We start from the raw sequence: 21,814 nt of genomic DNA on the forward strand, positions 1-21,814 counted from the left end.
CTGAGTGTGGAGATCCTCTGGCAGTGAGGTGGGGCAGCTGGGTGGCTACGTAGTACCACCCTGGATGGCTTTCCAGGTGTATACTTACTCAGGGGTAGTGCCCCAATTTGAGATTCTGGGGGTGAGTAAATGGTGAGTAAGACAGATATGATCTCTGTTCTCATGCATTATGGTTCTAATGTAGAGACACTGATGACAAACACATAATCAAATAATCTAATAAGACAATTACAGATGGTTATTAAGGGCCGTGAAGGACATAAACAGGAGTCTGTGCCAGAGAGCAATTGGAGGGGAAACGCAGGGGCTCCTAACACAGTGGGGTCAGGGCAGGCTTCTCTGAGAAGGTGATTTTTGAGTGGCGATCTGAGGGATTGAAAGAAGCCAGGGATGAGTGTTTCATGTAGGAGGTCTGGTTGGGAATAAGCTTGGCATATTTAAAGACCAGAGGCAGGACAGTGTGACTGGAGCCCACAAAACAAAGGTAGTGTGTTCAGAGAAGGAGCCCTAGAGGCATCTGGTGGCCAGCTTATGCAGGACCTTGAGGGTGGCTTCCCAGTGATGTCTGGACATCATTGGATTTTATTGTCATAGCCAAACGAAGCCATTGGAGGGTTTTAGGCAGGAGACAGTGGTTGCAATAACGTAGATTGTTGGAGAAGAAGGAAAGCAGGGAGGCGAGGTAGGAGGGGATGCTTGTTCTCCAGGCTAGAATAGGTGGTGGTTACCGGGAGCATTGATGTGTAGGCAAGCTGGGGTTGCCATCCTGTGCCAGCCCAGGCAGCAGCAGTAAAAATAGAAGCAGATAGGCTGGGGAGGGGTAGGATAGAAGGCCACAGGCTGGGGTTCAGCCATAACGGCCTGGACTCCCCAGTGAACTGGCTGGCTCCCAGATGAAATCTCGCTCCTGGGAGTTAGCCCTTTTCTTAGTGAGGTAGCAGTGAAGATGTGCCCTTGATCTTTTCCTGTTAGGAGACATAGCATCTTTGCACCTGCAGAACACAGGTGTGTGCACAAACGTTCTTCGTTCCTGGCACAACGCTTTGGAATTGATCAGGAAGCCAGCACAGATGCTGTCGTCTTCCATCTGTTTGCTTCACGATCTGAATGTTCCTTTCTGTGGTCCCAGGGGTGGCCCCAGATGCGGGGCTGGTTCACCGTGGTCCTTGGCGCACAGCTGCTTGTAGGCTTCTGTGCTAACGTGCTGGCATGCTGGGGTCACTGGCACAAGCCGCCCCAACCCCTGGCTGCCTGGGGCTCTCAGGTCTGGCTCCCCAGGCATCTAGCACACTGCCCCCCACAACAGCTGTCAAGGGAGGGAGAGCTGGGTGACTTGGCTATTGTGATCCGATGCAGCTCCTCCCCAGCCCCCTTGATGCCTTAGCACCATGGAGCTGTTGCTCCAGACGGTTTGTTTATGATGCTAAACATATCAGATAATTGAAAGCTAATGCTGCTGTCTGGATCACTAGACATAATACGCCTGGGTAACAAATCAATTTCCTCATTGCCCTACAAGGCTTCAGAGTCAAAAGCACGGCACATTGTGCGTGTGTGTGCACACGTGCATTCATGCATGTGTGTGCTCCAATGCCGACTTGTTAGGAAATGGAATTCCAGACTAGCTTCTGCAGGCACTAGCTGGAGAGAAGGGACACCTGTATGCAATCTTGTTGTTTTTGAAGCTTTTGAATTTTGTGTTGGAGGAGTAGAGTACTCACTTATAAAAAACATCCGGAGGCCTAGGCAGGCTGATTGCTTGAGGCCAGGATTTTGCAACCAGCCTGGCCAACATGGTATAGCCCTGTCTCTACTAAAAATACAAAAATCAGCCAGGCATGGTGACACATGCCTATAGTCCCAGCTACTCGGTAGGCTGAGGCACGAGAATTGCTTGAACCTTGGAGGCAGAGTTTGCAGTGAGCTGAGATCACTGCACTCCAGCCTGGGTGACAGAGAGGCTCTGTGTCAAGACACACACACACACACACACACACACACACACACACACACACACACACACACACACACACACACACACACACACACACACACACACACACACAGAGGAAACATCAGCTTCAGCTGCCTCCTGCCAGTATTCTGAACATAATGTTAGTGTTGTACACTTAGGTACCGCTATGTAAATGTGAACTGTGACTGCACCTCCAGGAAACCTTCACTTAACTGGCAACTTCAGTTATCCAAAAGGGGGAGCAAAACAAAGTCATATGAAAACAAGGTCAAATATCTGCCTATCTGTATGCACGTGCATGTATGTGTGTGTGAATGTTTTCCTATTCCCTTAGATCCTATTTATGCTTACTTAACATGCATTTCTAACAATACAAATGGAATCAGCTATTTATTCCACTAGTGCCGTGCATCCACACTGAATTGAGGACTTAGGCATTACCTTCTTTAACCCTCACCACAGCTAGTTTTGCTATGGAAAAACTGATGGCTGGAGAAGATCTAGTAACTGGCCTGAGGGCATCTGGCTTCCAGAGCTAGCGCACCATCTCCAGGTCAGTGTAACTCCAGGTGCCAGCTCTTACCTATTGGGCTCCAAGAGGCTGCAGAGGAGACTGGGCACAGCACATTTGGGAGGGAGGAGGGGCCCTGGGGACAGCTTAAGAGGGATGGCCTACCTAATATCAAAGAAAGAGTCAGAAAATAGTTAAAATGGATGCAATAACCATTGGAACAGGAAATCATATCAGGGTAGGGCCATTTGTAGTAGGGCTACAAATTCTGCATCCTTCAAGAGCTTCTGAGGGTGTTGCTGTGCTACAGGCTGGCAGACTCATTAGGCTGATCGTCTTGATGTAAGGTCATCAAGAAAATGTAAATCATGATCTGTCTACTCTGCTTAAAAAGGCAAAGATGTGTGTAATGCATTTTAGGTGGAAAAAAGAAACATCCAGCAAGGAAGTTGAAAATGCAAAGAGTTTTGCATTTAAATTTAGTTGTCTGGAAAATTTGGTTATGAAGAAGAGCTCATTAATAGCAGTGAGAAGTCACAGTGAAGATAACAGCAATCTGATAGCGGGAGAGGAGCTGGAAAAGCTTAGAAAAATGAGGCAATACTGGGCCTGCTACCTATCGAGAAAGGAAGGATGTTCCTAAGTCCCACCCACTGAGCTCCTGTCTCACCAAGTACCCAGGGAAGTTCTGCCAGGTAAAGGGTGCCTTGTCCCTGTGGACTTCCTCAATCACCTTAGTCCTCTGGGGTTAGATGGTGGTGGGCGTCTTTGTGTTCTACAGTTTTCTGCATAGGGGAGGAGTAAACATGAAACATTAAATATTGAAGGTAGAAACAACTCTTAAACATATCCACATGACATATTTTTAATTAAAATATGGACCACACATTCTGTACCATCCAATTTTGGAACGCTTGGAGATTGCCAATTTGTTTATCATATTGGCCCAAGCAAAACAGAAGGAAGAAGAGAAAACTGGAGTACAAAAGCACCATCTGGTTGGGAACGGTGTCTCACACCTGTAATCTCAGCACTTTGGGAGGCCGAGGCAGGTGGATCACCTGAGGTAAGGAGTTTGAGACCAGCCTGGCCAACATGGTGAAACCCTGTCTCTAGTAAAAATACAAAATTAGCTGGGTGTGGTGGCACATGCCTGTAATCCCAGCTACTCAGGACGCTAAGGCAGGAGAATTGCTTGAACCTAGGAGGCAGAGGTTGCAGTGAGCCAAGATCGCACCATTGCACTCCAGCCTGGGCGGCAAGAGTGAAACTCCATCTCAAAAAAAAAAAAAAAGGAATTACAATCTAATTTACTCTAGCACAAAGAGTGTGTCCCCATGAATGTATCAATTAATATTTAATTTATGCCATGTCCCATTATAAAAATGGCTATGAAGCAGCTATCTTTGGTCCTAGGTCTCTGGGACCTGGTGTTGCTCTTATGAGTCACCGAGAGTGGCTATGTTTCAGACTGATTTTCTAGAATTGCCAAAGAGAATCTGCATGGCCATTCCCTGACAACATTTCCCTTCTAAGCCCACCTGGCAGCATCATGAGATCTTGATCCCAGGGGTCTACCTTGACCTCACTGAGGTTTTTGAGTTCCTGCCCTAAGCCCGACTCTGACTCTGGAGGTCAATGTCATCATGTATTATGCCCACTGTCTCCCTCCCTCTGGAAAAGTGGTGCCCACTAGCTCTTGGCAGAGTAGTGGCTCTGTGGAATGGAAGGGCAGTGGTGAGAGGGTAGGAGCAGGGCACTGAGCTGATTTTCTGAATGGAGCATTTCACATTTCTGTGGAATGAAGAGGCATGAGAAATCCAGGAGAGGAACTTTCAGTGGAGAGAAAAGGCTCTTGGCCAGTGGGTTCCAGCCAGAGATGGTGAGAAGAGACCACTGTTGCTTCTGGAATGTGTAGCCTGGCTTGGGCCATGGTCCAGCAGGCCAACACACCCCTCATTTCCTCTCAAGAAATGCCTGTGACTTGAGAGGGTCCTGGGAGCTGTGGCTTGCCCATTTTTTTCTCTCACCTGGACTCAGTGACCTAGAGGTAGACTTTTTTGTATTGGCCCGAAGCCTGGTAGTGTTTGCTGCAAAGCAGTCATTTTCAAAATCGATGTTGTTTTAAGCCATGAGACTCTTGCTTTAATAGCCCTCTTAGGCAGAAGCTTTATATAATAAAGCAGGATTTCTCAATCCTGATGCTGTGGACATTTGCGGCTGATGATTCTTAGTGGTGGGGGCTGTCCTGTGCATTGTAGGCTGTTTAGCAGCATCTCTAATCTCTACCCACTGTAAGCCATTGTTACTGTCTTTCCCCAGCTGTGACAATCAAAAATGTGTCCAGATATTGTCAAATGTCTGCTGGGGGGCAAAATCGCCTCCCTTTGAGAACCAATGTATTACGAGACTAAAGTGGAGGTAATTTATTTAAAGTAGGAGTGGGCACCTGATGTGCCACCCCTTTGCCCTCTTTCTCCTCCCTCCACTCTCTGTTTCTGATTGAACCAGGACACCCAGATTGAGAGCAGAGCTGCAGGTTCCTGTGGGGGCCATCACCATGCACTCTGCAGAATTGCACAGTCCATTGGGCCTTGCTCTAAATTCTTTTCCTCCACAGCGGGAGTGGGTTCGTAAGATGTCCAGGCAGGGATGAGCTGGTCCAGCCTGTGGTCCTGGAACGGGGAACCAGTCACCACCCCCACAGGGTTTAGGTGCCTGGCCTTCCTCTAGAAGTGAATAGGTATTGATTTTTTTCTTTTTTTTTTTGAGACAGAGTCTCACTGTGTTGTCCACGTTGGAGTGCAGTGGTGTGATCTCGGCTCACTGCAGCCTTTGCCTCCCAGGTTCAAGCGATTCTCCTGCCTCAGCCTCCTGAGTAGCTGGGATTACAGGTGCCCACCACCACACCTGGCTGATTTTTGTATTTTTAGTAGAGACAGGGTTTCCCCATGTTGGCCAGGCTGGTCTCGAACTCCTGACCACAAATGATCCACCCGCCTCAGCCTCCCAAAGTGCTGGGATTGCAGGCAGTATTGATTGATTTTCAAATGACAAAACAAATGCTCAATGAAAACAACCTGGACAGCTCAGAAAATCACAAAAAAGGAGAAGCCACGTGTAATCGTGCTGGGTTGAGGTACTCACCATTAACAAAAGCAAACCAAACCTGCTCTTTTACTATATATATATAATATTTTTTAGAGCCTGCCCTTTTCACTGAAAGTGGTGGTCTCCCTAGTAGCACACACACACCAGCCAGCAGAGTCACAACACTGACCTCCTGGTTGGGTACCAAGTGGTGAGTCATAGGAGAACTTGGCAGGTGCCCAGCTGATGCCATCCAGAAATGTCAGGGCCTCATCTTCATCCTCTTGCTCTTCCTCGGAACCTGCTCTGATGTGGCATCTATGCACTCCTTGAACCTGTGTATAAACTCCTGCTGGAACAGTTTTCCTGGAGGCCATGAATGACAGGTTTCCTACCCCTCCACACTCTGCCACATGGGGTTTTTATCAATGATTCCTGAGAAATGACAACTTCCAGCAGAAGCCTGATGCCATTTTTAGCTTGAAAACTGAGAACAAGACTGCTCAGTTTCTGTAAGGCACAGGAGGAAAATAATCAGCACAGCCAGCTCTGCCTGAGGACTTACATGTGCCCCACACTACAAAGGGGTTTTCTTTTTTATCATAGTCTTTTGATCTTCACATCATTCTTAGGAGGCAGTTATTTTATTATCCCCATTTAATAGATGAGAAAACTGAGGCACAGACAGAGGAGTAACCTGGACAGGGTCACATAGATAGGGATACTGATGGGGCCAGGATATGCATTTTGACCATCAGCTTCTAGGGCAGGAGTCGACAACTGTTTTCTGTAAAGGGCCAGAGAGTAAATATTTCAGGTTTTGCAGGCCATATGGCCTCTGTAGCAACTATTCAGCTCTGTTATTGTAGCTTGAAGATAGCTATAGATGACAGTAAATGAACGGGTATGAACAAGGAAATTTGAATTTCGTGTAGTTTTCATGTGTTACAAAATATTATTCTTCTTTTGATTTTTAAAAATGTAAAAACCAAACACCGCATGTTCTCACTCATAGGTGGGAATTGAACAATGAGAACTCGTGGACACAGGAAGGGGAACATCACACTCCGGGGACTGTTGTGGGGTTGGGGGAGGGGGGAGGGACAGCATTAGGAGATATACCTAATGCTAAATGACGAGTTATTGGGTGCAGGAAATCAACATGGCACATGGATACATATGTAACAAACCTGCACATTGTGCACATGTACCCTAAAACCTAAAGTATAATAATAATAATAATAAAAAAATGTAAATGCTATTTTTAGCTCTGGGGTTGCAGGAAAGCAGGCAGGGGGCTGTAGCTTGACGACCACTGCCTTAGAGCCCTGACTCCTACCCACACTGTTGCACTGTGGCTATAAAAATGCCATTCCCTGATTTAGGAAAACTCAGACCTACCCAACGGAGGAGGTGGGGGCCATTATTCTACTTACCGGAGGACTCTTTGCATCGAGGAGTTCATTCATTTCTCTGCCATATCTCAGTGCTTGCCTAAGTCAGGGAAGGGTCAGTTTGTGGGCATAAGGACATGAGGGCTGAGAAGGGTAAGGCTCGAGAACATGGTAATGATTGACAACTCAACTGTAACAACACATTTATGGAATTCTAATGTGGGCTGTGAAAAATGATTTCATTGATTTAAACAATTAGATCAAAGTTGCTTGTTGGGAGCAGATCCTTGTAGGAAGCTGGAGTCCTGTGAATGAGAAGTATTCTGTACAACCATGGTGATCTACCTGGTAATTTACAAAGCCCAGGGAATACACTGGGGGACCTGCTGGCACAGATAGTTCTACTCCTCTGGCGCTTTCTTTTCATCTGAAATGTTGCCAGGTTCTCTGCCGTGGTGGGAGCAGACCACCCAAACTGCCCTGGGGCTGTAAGCCTTCCAGGGAGAACTTTGGCATTGGAATCCAGCACCAACCTGGCCACCTGGTCCACGTCCCCAGCAGATGCCAGTGTCTCTGGCTGCTCAGCAGGGACTTTGAGAGAATGTGGTACAAAACAGGTTCTCAGCATACCTTGTCACCGTGTGGCTCTGAAATGCTTCCAGAGGCCCTGGCAGTCATAGTCCTGCTGGCTTGCTGGCTCTGACTCGACTTGGTGGCAGATGGCAGAGCTACGGGTATGGTGGTGCCGGAGAGGAGACGTCTGGGGAAGGTGGCTGTCACTTTTCTGGACAGAGTGTGCCTGGGTTAGTTCTGTCCCAGGATGAGCTGTCACCTCTCTGCACTCTTGACTAAGATGGTACTTAGATTTCATGGCCACTGATTAGAGTAAAATCCTGGAAGGATGGGGTGGGCAGTGGAAGGCCTTTTCCCGAGATCCTTTGGTGCCTCGTACAGGTGTGTACGAATCGGCATCATTCATACACCTTTAGAGCTGCAAAGGGCTTTGATAATTAATAGTGTAATGGTTCTTAACCTGGGGACCCCAAAAGCAGTAATGAGAGGTGTTTGTTTCTGGCATTTGGTCAATATAAAAATAATAAACCCAGAAATCAGATCCATACCCATGACAAGCCTTCTCATGCTGACAGAATGTTGAGTTTCTTTGCTTTGGGCTGGAATTTATGCAGTGGATGAGTTAGCACGGGTTTGTGTCTGTTGATAAAAAGCTCTGGTTAACAGTGATTTATATTGCTGATTAATAAATCCAAGAAGATGAATTAATTAGTAGTTAATAGATATAGTGTGCTTGCTAGACATAAACCTCCTTAAACATGGGATCTCTTGGGGCAAAGTTCTAAAAGGAGACCTTCATGATGAAAAGCGGAGAAACTGCTGATCCAGTGCAACTCTCCTCTTACAAATGAAGACATGAGAGACTCAGAGAGGTGCAAGCACTGGCTCAAAGTCACTGGGTCCTGAAGCCTCGGTTGAAGCTAGGGTTTGTGTCCTCCACTACCAGGTTCTCATTCTTTCCATGACACCCTAGTGGCTCCAGGATCCTTAGGTGGCCGCCACTCTCTGGAGTCAGCGCCACCAAATCAAGCCATTGGTTTTTTTGAGCTCCAGGAGGGATTGGGCTGTGGGTCACCCAAAGGGGGCTTCCAGAGTCTAGACCCTGGTGATGCTGGAAGTAGGAGTGTGTCCCTACTTGGCTATGCCCGCTGGCCAGCCAGCCACCCCGTCCTTTTTTAAAGCCATGTCATTTGTATTGTCATTATGGGCAATAACTGAGGGGAAAAAAATGCCAGTCCTTAGGAAATTCTGAATAGGAAAAAGAAAGAAAGGGAAGGCAAGCAGGGAGATTGAACTTCACATCTTTAAATAGCATCTTTTTCTAGCTGATGGGGAGACATTCAATGCAATCCATGGGCCAGGAACTTGGAACCAATGAATCCAGTTAATTCTTGCAACAACCCAGTCAGGCAGACGGTGCGAACCCCACCACACAGAGGAAGAAAGTGAGGCTCAGATTTATTTGGTGACTTGGCAAAAGGCCTGGCAATCAATTAGCTTATCAGGGATCCAAAGCCAGGTCTCTGTGGCTCCAAAGCCAGCCCCATTTCTGTTGCTTCTGGCTGACCCTTACCTTTACTCCTCCCCTGCAGACACATAGAGAACTGGCGTAGTCTTCACACGCTCAACGCCGTGGACATGGAGCTCTACACTGGACTTCAAAAGCTGTGAGTGCACCTGGCCACAGAGAGGCCTTTCCCTGTGGAAGGGGTGGATGTCACCCGGTCTGCCTTCTGGGGTTATGTGAGGGGCACAGCAAGGCTGCCATCCACGCTTTCTCCCCCGGGTCTTCTTTTGGTAGAGTTGGCAACGTACACTTAGGGGACACCAGAGGCTTCAAAGGCCATCTCTTCACACTCCTTTGTTTCACCCTAGTCTAGAGAGGCAAGGGGGTTGTGTGAATTCCCATCTTGAAGGTAGGGTTTCAAGGCAGGCCCGGAACCCAGGCATGCTGGGTGAGTGTCCTTTCCTTACCCTTATGCTTGACTGATGAGCCCCATGGAGTATGAGATTTCCCAGCTACTTCCACCCTTGGATGTTAGTGCTAGTGACTGTGGGGACCTGGAGTGGGGAGAGGGACAACGAATAAAGAGGGCTGCAGCCCTGCCATCACTGGACCAGCAGAAGCCCTGGTCCTTACCCACTGGCCAGGATGGGTGGAGGGCAGCTGCCAGTATGACCCCTGACCTCCCAGCCTCACGCAGGGCCCTGGGGTGTGTGAGCCCGGATGCCTCCCTGAGCAACCCCAGCAGGACACCTGTGATAATTGGCAATGAAAAGGTGCAGATAATCCACAGGGCGTCTGCAGGGCCAGCCTTAGCCTCACCCCCTGCCAGCCTCAGCCCAGAGCAGATATCCCTCTGCCACTTGAGCTCTGCTGATCCTCTTTTTCTCTCTGTCTAGGACCATCAAGAACTCAGGACTTCGGAGCATTCAGCCCAGAGCCTTTGCCAAGAACCCCCATTTGCGTTATATGTGAGTAGAGCTGGGCTGCAGGGATGGGGGTCACATGGCAGGGACTCTTGGGGCAGTGAAGCCGGAGACCTGAGGTCTAGACCTGGTTTTTTGCCTCCAGGGGCTCTTGGGCAAGGTTTTGAACTTTCTTGGGCTTCCAATTTTGCCTCTTAAAAGGATTATTTTGGGTTTGATGATCTCTAAGTTTCCTGTCAGAAGGAAAAATGTAGGACCAGGGGCTGAGAGGGAGAGTCAGTCTCCTGACACCGAAGTGTGTTCACTTTCATGATGAAACTTGCAGTTTTATGGGAACGTAAATGATAGGGAATTCCACTCATATGTAGTGTGAATACTGCACTTCTGAGACCATAAGTAGGCCCATAAGAGTGTGTATGTGTGTTAGGACTGGGGGGGTTGCAAGAAGAAAGAAAGCATGGCCAATAGCCAGTGTTATGTCTAAATAGATTCTGGGTTCAGTGGGGAAAAGCTCAGAGAAGTGGAAACACCTGTATAAGGTCACACAGATTTGTCTGGGACAAGCTAGAGGTCAGGTGGTTATGGGTGGGGGTTCCTGTCTATCTGTGCCTCCTTCATCCTGTCTCTACCCTTTCCCTAGTGGGGATAGAATCACAAGAGTTGATGCTTCCTCTCTAAGCCGAGTTCTGGGCTGATAGACTTTGGGATTTAATGAGGACTCCCATTTCCTGGGGAGAAAGTGGGCATGAAAGGAAGCCTGGGGTGAGTGATTAGGGGAAGTGCCAACCCGCTGCACCCATAGAGGGGTGCTTGTTGTCTGGGTCAACTCCAAGGATAGTGGCCATCTCAGACACCCACTGGGCATGTTCCCAAAGAGCAGAGGCTCTGCAGGAACCAGGTGGGGAGGGGTCTATTGCCTTTGGGGAGAAAGTGGAGAAGTGGTGTGCCTTGGGCTAGTCTTTCCTGTGGCCACTTAAAAGTTTCACTGACTGAGCACTTTGCATTTGGTAACGGAAGGGCAGCTGGGCTGGAGAGAAATTGCATGCACCGACCGGGGCAGAACATCCAGGGGAGCTGTAGGAAGTGGAGGGTAGGGAAGGTGGGGAAATGGAAGAGATCACAGTGAATCCTGGTGGAGGAGTTGTTTTTTCTTTTTTGGGGGATCCTGACCTTACCCCCGGAGTGAGTGCTTGATAAATGTTTATCAGTATGGCCACCTCTGCTTTCTGTGGAGCTTTCTTTTCTCTGGAAAGAGCAGGCTCTATGGCCACTGCTCAGGGCTAGATGTATCAACTCTAGGGGACTGAGACCTCCCTTTCAGCTGTTTAATTTAGCTGTTGCCCCTTGCCCCAGGGTAGCCTCTGTGGTGAGAGTCTCCTGATGTGTGTTCTTTGCAGCTGGAGGCATAGCTGGGACCAGAGGAGGGTCTTGGACCAGATGTTCCAGGTGTTTATTTTATTGGGGGTTTGAGTTTCACTGTAAAACATCCCAAGGGGACAAGCTTTTCACATATGAGAAGTCTCCGTTTTCTTAGTAATTCATACAAGGGTCACAAAGCCAAATGCCCACGGTGGACCAGGTGGGGTCACGTGTCCCCTCCAAAGAGGCAACCAGTCATCAGTTCCAGCTGACTGCTGCCACGTGGAGGTGGGGCCTGGTGTGGTCAGACTTGTTTCCAGAAGACTTGGAGATTCCGTGAAACAACTCAAGTTTTAAATGCTGCCAGCTAAAAACAAGACCCTTCATCTCCATGGGCCATACGAAACTACTTCCATGAGCAGAATGTGGCACGCGGAGTGCCAGTTTGTGGTGCAAGGTCGTATTTGGGGGAGGGATGCTGTTGATGTGAGACAAACGCTGTTCTCTTTGAGGACAGGGGCTGGGTGCTCAGGCCTCAGAGCCTTCTAGGGCACGGTGTCCCTGCAGCTCTTAGGGAGATGGAGAGGCTTCGGGACCCAGGCTCAGGAGTGGGAGCAGGGTTGCATCTTGGGTTGCAGGTGGCTCTGAAGTGGGTTGTACCAGAGCATGTCTTTGGCTTGCCCTTGAGGATCCTGGAAGAGGGCTGTGACCCACTGTCTCTTTTGGAATGATACGGGGTCTGCTGAGTGGTGGCAGCGATAGAGGCTGGTGGAGGTTTGCAAGATTCCCAAGGCTTTGTGGGTAGGAGGACCTATTTGGAGTAGGACCCAAGGCTACCATTGAACCTGCCTATGACCTTGGGCCCTGTTTTCTCCTGGACACATTGGCCAGCTCTTGCCAAAGTACTTGCTATTGGCTACAGGGGGATTACCGAGAAGGATGGATGACCATTAGTTCACCCCCAATTTGAGTCTGGCTGTGCATTAGGGGCAAGTCAGGGTGCTCAACCTAGTTCAAGAAAGTCAGCACCCAGTCAAGTGGCTCTGATAGGCACAGTGGGATGCCCAGAGGAGCCTGGGGGTCACAGAGAGACGAGTCAATAGGATGAGGCAGAGGCACTGTCTTTATCCACGGGTTTTATTTATTAACTTTTCTTATTTATGGAGACACACACCAAATTCCCAATTGAGTAAATTTCCCGGCAGCTTTGGGACATTTTCTCCTGGCAAATGGGCCAGGTTTCTCTGCTGTCTCACAACATCTTCTATTTATGTCCTCTAAATGCATTTACAAGTCTTCTGGCCCCAGCTGAGCAATCACAAGATGATCACTTACTCCAACACTAATTGCTGAGCCCTGGCTTGGCGGCTTTTTTTTTTTTTAGGGTGATGGCTGAGAAGTCTTTTCTTCTTTCCTCTGTATAAAATAAGAAGTAGGAAGTGATATCATTGCCCCTAGTACTGATGTCAAATTGTTCGAGTTGTTCTGATTGGTTGAACTGTCTCCCACTCCTAAGCTACTGTTGCGTTAATCAGTGTAATTCTTCCTCAGGCCAGAAAATGAATTGACAAAGTTTTGGCCAAGTTGTCTGCTACACAGTAGTCTGGAGATTAGGACTCTTGGGTCCTACTTCATGGTTTATGAGTGACTGACCATCTCCTCTTGACTGCTTCAGTTTTCTCTACCTTTTGCAGAATGTGGAAAATGAGATATGGATGAATACACATCAAGGGAAACCCTTTTTTGAGAGATGGGAATATTCTCCACCCTTGTATCCCTTCTCTGATCCTAAGAATTTTGGATTAAGGATTTTTAAGGATAAGGATTTCTGAGATTGATAATTGTAATAGCCATATGCCAATCTGAAAAGTGGGCATAATAATAGTGGCTATTCTAGGGATGGGATGTGGTCAAGATTAAATGATAAGAGGCACATACAGCTCTCAGCCCAGTGACCAGGAAATAGTGAGCGTTCAAAGAGAACAGTTGCTAGTAATGATAGTAATTATTGTTATTATTTCTGGTGATGATTATACAATCAAAGAGAAAGGGTTAGGTGACCTTGATGGGTATTCTGACCACTTCTTTGTCCTGGAAAAGCTGAATTTCTGTCTCACAGTGGAGCCCACCTCTCTGGTGACTGGAATACTCATATTCTCCAGCGTCTTTCCTCATTGTACACTGATGAATAAATCCGGATAAGTTCTCTATTCTCCCCTTTTATCCCCACTTGCTCTAGACTGTATGTAGACCTCTCTGTAGATGCTGTCAGTTTCCGAAAGGACCTAAGCAACTGAAACTGACGAGCTGACAACTTTCTTTATTTCCATCTGAGTTGAGATCTTGTCCACCAGCATTATTGAACTTGAGTTGTTCTCAGAGTCCTCTGAGCCCCGCTTCTGCAGCTGGCCCCTCTTTCCCTTTATGGGGTGTGTTTTCTCTGGCATGGCTCACACAGACTGGATCACCACAGTCTGGGATCCCCATACATGAAGAATGTAGACGTCTGTCTATGAGCTGCACTCAAACAATGGTACTTCCTTTCATCTGTAGAGCTCTTCATGGTTTTCAAAGTGCTTTTCCATACATTATCTCATTGAATTCTCATAACCATCCTTGGGGCAGGGGTATGGTAGGTGGCTTTATTTTACAGCACAGAAGATAGGCCCAGAGAGGCTCTGACTTGTAAGTAGCAGAAGTAGAACTGCACCTAAGTCCTCTGATTCTCTTTCCAGGAATCTTTCCACTATAGCTCATGGGCCAGAAGAGGCAATGTTTCTTCACAGAAGCAATTTAAAAAGTTACTATGTTTTGCTAGTCATTACTATGTTTAGAATAAAACTGCTGGTATCAGAAAAGAAAAGGGAAAGGCTAATACTGATTGAGAACTTCCTGTGTGCCAAGAACTGTGCCTGGTGCATTTGCAAATATGAACTCACTTACTCCCCACAGTAACTCTAAGTTAGGAGTCCTCTCTCCCCATTTCATAGATGCAAACACTGAAGCTCAGAAGTTATAACTGAGTTCTCCTAAGGTTACACAGTAAGTTAGTGGAAGAATCAGGATGTGGACTCTAAATCCTTTGAATCTGAAGTCCGTGTACTTTTTTACATCCCAGGAGCGTTTTGTCTCTCTGGTTTTCACAGCAAGAACTTCTTATAGGAGGGGTGGGCATCTTTAAAGTTCCATGAAAGAGCTGCTCTTTCCCCCTGGGGATTCAGTATGATCCATCCTCAAAGAGCTCTCTTGAGAAAGCTCTGTTTAGTTCCTCTTTCTATTCAGGTCAAATCCTATAATGACAGTTACATTACAACCTGAATATCTTTATTATGAAAGATTTCTTAGCATTAGCCTATGGCCTACTTATTTCCAAGAATATTTAATGTAAGATTCCAGCAAGCCAAGAGAATTTATTTAATCCCTAGAGTTGATTGTGGTGGGATCTCTCTTGGGCTCCATTTCTTGCTCTTTTCCAAAAAGCTCTGGATGCCGGACTAAGTTATTTCTCCTTTCGGAAGCAAACGTGCACTCAATCTTTAGCTGGGGAGAGTCAGCCACCAGAGTGGGGTGAAAGATGGAGAATGTCCTGATTTGAGCACGATTGTATCAACCGTGTTATGTTTGCAAGGGCAGGAAGTCAGTGATGCTATGTGGATAGGAAAAGAAGAGGTGGCTAGGATCCCTACCCTTTCAAGACACTGACTGCATAGGTAATACATTTCTCTTGAGATTATTGGGGTGAAAAAATGGTGACATGGATTTATTATGTATTATAAATTACTCAATGTTCTTTCTCCTTGGAATAACCCCAGATTCTGAGTTTCAAGATAATGTGTAGACAGTATCTCAGTAAATTTTTTTTTTCTGCCTGCCCCCTTACCTCTGCACTGAGACTTTTCTCCAAGTCCCAAAAGGACTGGCAACTGGCACACTGGTCTCCCTCACTGCTTCTCCACAAGTATCCTCCTTCTTCTGTTCTTTGTGGAGGACTTAGCCATGAAATGCAGGATAGCTGACAGTAAGGATCATGGGCTTTGAAGATAGAAAGATCAGGGTTCAAATCCTAGATCTTTCACTTCCTGCTGTTGACCTTAGGCAAGCTATTGAACTTCTCTGAGCTTTGAAAGGAAAATAAGAGTTCCTACTTCATAGGATTGTTCTTAGCCTTAAATAAGACAATGCCTGGAAAGTGCTTAAGACAATGTACTATGAAAGACTCAATATATATTTTTTTGCTATTATTAAAGACTTCCTCCCTACACATGTTGGTCTCCAATTGTTTAGAATCATAGACAGTTAAAGCTAGAAGAGTCCTTAGAACCAACTCCCAAATTTGTATTCCTATCCTGCCCTTTAGTTTCCTCTATCAAACTGCCTACTTGCGTGCCCCAGTCACGAGTCAACCTTAAGTTGTCCAAGACAGGATTCTTGATTTCATACCAAGCCCTTCCTCCTAACCTCTTCTTCCTCAATGCTTCTTGTTCTTGTAAGTGGTACCATCCATCAAATTACTCAGGCCAAAACCTTGGGAGACATTCTTGATGCCTGTCTTTCCTTTACCTGCTCAACTGCTTCTTCTTCAGTTTAATAAATTCATAAAATATTTTGTATCCATCTGCTTATTTTCCCTTTCCATCCTCATATCTATTGTCTTGGTCCAAGTCATCATCCCCTCCTCTGACACTGTGACAGTAGCCTTCTCACTTAGGTTTTCCATGCCTTCACTTTTGTCTGCTACATTTCATTGTCCACACAGTTGCCAGAGTGATATTTTAAACATATAAATCCGATCATGCCACTTAGCTGCTTAAAGCCCTCCAATTACTTCTTGCGTTACTTATAATAAAAGCTAAGCCCCTTTCCATGGCCACAGGACTCACATGGATATAGTTTCTGTCTCCCTGTCTAATTGTCTTGTACTTTTCCCCTTGTTCTCTCTGCTGCAGCCTTACAAGCCTTTTCAGTCCCTTAAATGTGCCAAGCTCATTCCCACATTGGAGTTTTTGTCCCTGTTGACCCATCTGACCCAGACAGATACCCTGCCCTGGATCTTGGCATGGCTGGCCCCTTGTCATCATTCACTCAAATGCTACTTTCTTAGCAAGGCCTCCTCTGACTGCTCAAACTTTGTGGCCTTCCTTCTCCTTACAAATAGATCACATTTTATTCTGTCATGTGGCTGAATCATTTCCTTCACCTTTATTACTATTGATCATCTGCAAGTATCTCATTCAGCTATTTGTTTAAGAGTTGATACTCTATCTCCCGCACTGGAATGTAAGCTTCCATGGAGCAGGAACTTTTCCCTGCTATATCTCCAGCACTGAGAACAATGCCTGTCATATGCCAAGTGATCGGTAGTGATTTGTTGCATGTACAAGTGACTCTAGTCTGATTTGATCATTTTCTGGATGACAAGAAGGATGTCTTGAGTGGATAAGAATTCTGACCAAGATCCCCATGGGTAACAGTTGAGCCAGGACTAGAATGTGGGCCTTGGTACGCTCTGTGTGGCATTCCTCCCATCATGTTTATCCTGTCTGCTTTCCCTGGGTCTTATCTAGCCAGAGATCCTCACACTTCTATGTATGGTAGAAACCATTGCAGCCCTGTTTAAAAGAAGGGACATATGGGCCGGGCGCAGTGGCTCATACCTATACTTCTAGCACTTTGGGAGGCTGAGACGGGCGGATCACGAGGTCAAGAGATCGAGACCATTCTGGCCAACATGGTGAAACCCCATCTCTACTAAAAATACAAAAATTAGCTGGGCATGGTGGCACATGCCTGTAGTCCCAGCTACTCGGGAGGTTGAGGCAGGAGAATCACTTGAACCTGGGAGGCGGAGGTTGCAGTGAGCTGAAATCGTGCCACTGGGCTCCAGCCTGGTGACAGAGCGAGACTCCATCTCAAAAAAAAAAAAAAAGAAACAAAAAAAAAGAAGGGGCATATGGGCAAATATTACATGCATATCACTTATATTATTGGAACGTACAAATATAAATAGTACAGAATCATATCACAGTATCACACTGCTGAGGTGTGATACAAAAATGTACAATGAAGGTGGGTTGCCTCTTTGAGCTTTCTTCTCATTCAGTTCTTCTTGCTCAGAGCTTCCACCAAACATCCTGCTTAAGCTATTGCCTCTAACCCACCCTCATCACTAATTTGGTTATTTTGATAAGTAGTTGAAAGTATGTGCTCTTGAACCACATGGCCTGACATTCGATTCTGGCTTTCTCATATATATCTGTAAATCTCGGGCAAGTTACTTCACATATCTATGCCTTAATCTACTCTTTTGGAAAATGGGAATAATATGGTTGTTAGCAAGATTAAATGAATTAATGTATATGAAGCATTGAGGAGAATGTCTGGCCCATAACAATAACCCAATATATGTTAGTGGAGATTGCTGTTATTATTCTTTAGAAAATTGGAACGTACAAATATAAATAGTACATATAGCGGATGATCAATATCAATATCATCTAAAATTGATATTCTAAAATGGATCAATTTGATTCTAAAATTGATCATTATCATGATGAAAATATTCTAAAATTGATCGTCAGTATTCTAAAATTGATTCACAACTCTGTGAATATATGAAAAACTTTTGAATTGTACATTTTAAGTGGTTGAATTGTGTATATCTATTGCTCTATCTCTTTATGTCTCTCTTTATCTATCTCTCTATGTCTATCCTGTGTTCCTTCTTAGAAGACGCTTTCAGAGCCTGTGTGGGGCCTACTATGTCTCTTTTCCCCTGCCATGGGGCAAAGGATGTTGCTGTTCCAGATGGAGGCTGCTCCATTAGCTGGAGTCTTGTTGGGAAGATGATGGGAGCAAAGCCATAGCTGACCTCTGTCGACATGTAGCGTGAGAGAGAAATACACTTTTATTGTGGCTAAAAAAAAGAAAGAAAAGATAAACCAGGAATGACAGAGGCTGTAATCAGTGTATGGAGTAGATAGGCTGCTGGGGGTGCATGAAACTTGGTGTCTAAGCTATTACCCAATTCTTTTCTCTCCTACTCAAGATAGGGTCTCAGAACACAGATGAGAGAGATGTTATTACAGGGAAAGTTTTGAACCTCCTCTAATGTAAGTATAAGGAAGTAAATGGTGAGTGGTGGTTCTTCATCAGTGGCTATGGGTTGTTGGTGACACAGCTCACACCTTTGACAGATTGCAGAAACAGCTGACATTCTCCAGGGACTTCCAGCACAAGGCAGTGGAGGAGCTGCTGGAGGGCTCTGAGCAGGACTGCTGACCCGAGATGGGCGGGAATGGCTGGGCAGCCTTATGGAGCAGGTGACAGCTGGCCCGGCTTTGGAGGAGGGTGGGCTTGGGTTGGCAGACAGCCTGCTTATGGCACAGGGCTGCAGCTTACCATGGGGTGTGCACAGCTGCTTCCCCCTGGACTTTCTGCTAGAGCTGTTTGGACATGTGCTGATGGGTACAGGCCACTGAGCCTGTCTATCAGGTATACTGAAAAAATTGCCAAGGGAACAGCATTTGGAAATGGAGCCATTTGTCCATGGAATAGGATTTTCACAGAGTGAATGATGTGGGAGGCTTGAGTCAGGACTATATGTAGTGGTGTGTCTGGGTGGAGGCCAGGAGGGAAGATGCTGGGCTTTGGGTCCATATGAGTATATGGGAGGAGCTGGTGGGGATGGCTGTCAATCATTAGAGGTATTTTTTGGCTACAGCAGGGCTAGGTGGCCACATCCTGCACATCCCTTTGGCTCTTTCTTGGCCTTATGCTGTGATCTTGATTAAGCTATTTAACCCATTTGGTCTGTTTTCACATCTCAAACGTGAGACAGTGTTATAAGTGGCCCAATCCTGACCTCATAGCATTTTGGGAAATTCTTCCTGGAAGAAAGGTTGCATCTGGGACACAGCTGGGGCCACTGAGGGGCAGGACCAGAGGAAATCTGTTGTCTATTTATTTTGGTTTTACCCACTTTATTCTATTCCCCCATCTCACCTCCCTGGAGGGGCAGGCATTCCAATGCAGTGAGTTCCAGGGACATAACATCAGTGAAGCACTGACTATAGACCAAGCATTCCTCTATGCACTTTATATGTCATTTCATGCTCATAATAGCAAGTGGACATCATTGTTGTCCCCATTTTTTTTTTTTTGAGACAGAGTCTCGCTCCGTCACTTAGGCTGGGGTGCAGTGGCGTGATCTCGGCTTACTGCAGGCTCCTCCTCCTGGGTTCATGCCGTTCTCCTGCCTCAGCCTCCTGAGTAGCTGGGACTACAGGCACCCGCCACCACGCCTGGCTAATTTTTTGTATTTTTCACCGTGTTAGCCAGGATGGTCTCGATCTCCTGACCTCGTGATCCGCCCGTCTCGGCCTCCCAAAGTGCTGGGATTACAGGCGTGAGCCACCGCGCGTGGCCCTGTTGTCCCCATTTAACAGATGAGGAATTTGAGCCACAGAGAGGCTGAGTGACTTAACTAAGGTTTCATACCTGCTAAGTGGCAGAGCCAGAAACCAACTCCAGGTTGCTTGCCTCTAGAGCTCCAGAGCTTCCACTCTACCATCTCTTGGCCAAGGCCAGCTCTGGTCAGCCTTGGCTGTTTTCAATTCAGGAACCCAGCTGGAGAAGAGAGGGAGGCAGTAGGCTTCAGAGCAGCACTCCTCAAAATGAAGGGCAGATGGAGGGGAAGGCCCATGGGAGACCACGAAGGGAGTGCCTGAAACCATGTCCTGCTTTGCACCTGGTTGCTAGCAGGGTCTGGGTGAATGGGCAATGCCCCTTAGCCTACTGGCTGGCACTCGGGAGGGCCATTAACAGATGATTACACAGAGTGTGTATTCAGCATAGAGAATGGAGCCTGATGATCGAGCAGGTGGAGATGAATCATGCTGTGATATGTTGATGCAGGAGTGGCAGATTTCTATTTTCCCCATTTCCAGGGAGCATGGGGCTACACCAGCCCTGGATGTCTTTGGCCCATTTCGGGCAGGATTATGACTGTACGTGGCACACCCTGTTATAGAATGGGAAAGAAGGGGATATGGGCCAGCTTAGATAAGCTCCAAGGCTCTGTCTGCTCTAACATCCTGAAATTGTGTGCCTGTGTATGCAACTTTAACATCTGACACCTCATAGTACAATCAAGCCATGCTATTTCTGTAGGTGTGCCTGGGTCCCTGCATTCTTTCCATATCCCAGCCCCTATGGCACATGATAAGACTGAGTGGAGCCGTTATTGTCCTCTTTTAAATGGATCCTTCCTGCTTTTATTGAACCCCAAATGTGTTATTGAACCCTATATGTGTTTTGCACTGCAGAATTCACCAAGCTTCAGATTTTCAACGGATATTTCTTAGTTTCTACTCTCGTATCTGCTGCCTCCAAAGAAAGTAAATTCCCAGTCACCTCATACCGTTAGTCTCCTGGGTGCCTACCTCTTCTGAGGCCCTGTAAAGGTATTGCTCCTGGTTCCCTCGTGAGGCAGGTGGCAAACTTCCTAAATTGAATTTCCTTTTTCTTGTCTGCTTGTGTCTCTCCTCCAGATGCCCTGTGGTCCTAAGATTACTCATGCCCCCCAACCCCCGATCATTTCTTTCTGTTCACTTTGTTTGTGGACCACATTCTGATTCACCCAGGCCCAGATAACATGGCCACCTACCTCACCTGCTGGCCCACTGCATGTTTGTGATACGTACTTTGCAATTCTCTTAGTCGAAAACCCTAACCTCTTCTTGGAGACTGTGTTCTTTCTGATTTCAGTTATCTCAGTTCTCTAGAATCCCCTGGACTGAACCTTAAGAATTTTCTTATAACCCCGTCAGCTGTTGCCTTTCAAAAACTCAGTGTAATGCTGAGTAAACATTCTGGCCAGAGGCTGTGCATCTCCTAGTCTTGGGGATTAGACACTGTGCTCATATTTTCCATCCTTGATTATTCTCAGTAGATTTTCTTCTCTTTTTTTCCCCCTCTTCCCTAAGGCTTCATTACCTCCCATTTGTTCACATCTCTTTTCTCTATTTTTCTTGTTAAGGACAGATTTAGAAAATGAGTTCAGTCTCTTGGCTATTTCGGAGTCATCATTAATTTCTGTTCCTCTTCATTCCTTAGCAGGCTAACAGCCTTGTGTCTCTTTCTCCCTTGTTTCCTCCTAATGGGTCTTTGAAAGTCTCTTTTCTTCCTGAGTTAACCCCTTTGCCTTTTGGGGCTTGCCTTGGGCCCAAGAGGCCTCTGCCCTTTCTGGGTGGTCTTCTGGGTGATGCAGCCACTGCGATTGTTCTGGGTTTAAAGGGTACTGGGTCTCCCAGAGGGAGTAAGCCATGCACTGCCTCTGGCCGACTTCATGCAAGCTGCAGACGGGGTCTCCCAAGATGCACCTTGAAACCCATCTGAGGGGTCCAGGTGAGGCCTGAAATATGCCTGTGGAAAGGTATGACCCTCTCAATGATGTGTACGCTCCATGGGGGCAAAGACTAGGTC

At 46.7% G+C, this 21,814-nt stretch overlaps 1 protein-coding gene across 9 annotated transcripts in view; it reads left to right on the top strand.

The window, feature by feature from the left end:
* The window catches only part of NTRK3 (neurotrophic receptor tyrosine kinase 3), a 386,596-nt gene that overhangs the window by 61,252 nt on the left and 303,530 nt on the right, over positions 1 to 21,814 (top strand). For all 9 annotated transcript variants that reach the window (XM_058428011.1, XM_032175496.2, XM_058428010.1 and 6 more), the window contains 2 exons: positions 9,136 to 9,210; positions 9,947 to 10,018. In XM_058428011.1, coding sequence (XP_058283994.1) covers positions 9,136 to 9,210; positions 9,947 to 10,018 — 147 coding nt within the window. The remainder of the gene's footprint in view (positions 1 to 9,135; positions 9,211 to 9,946; positions 10,019 to 21,814) is intronic.

Source organism: Hylobates moloch, unplaced genomic scaffold, assembly GCF_009828535.3.
Source record: "Hylobates moloch isolate HMO894 unplaced genomic scaffold, HMol_V3 SCAFFOLD_14, whole genome shotgun sequence".
NCBI lineage: Eukaryota > Metazoa > Chordata > Mammalia > Primates > Hylobatidae > Hylobates > Hylobates moloch.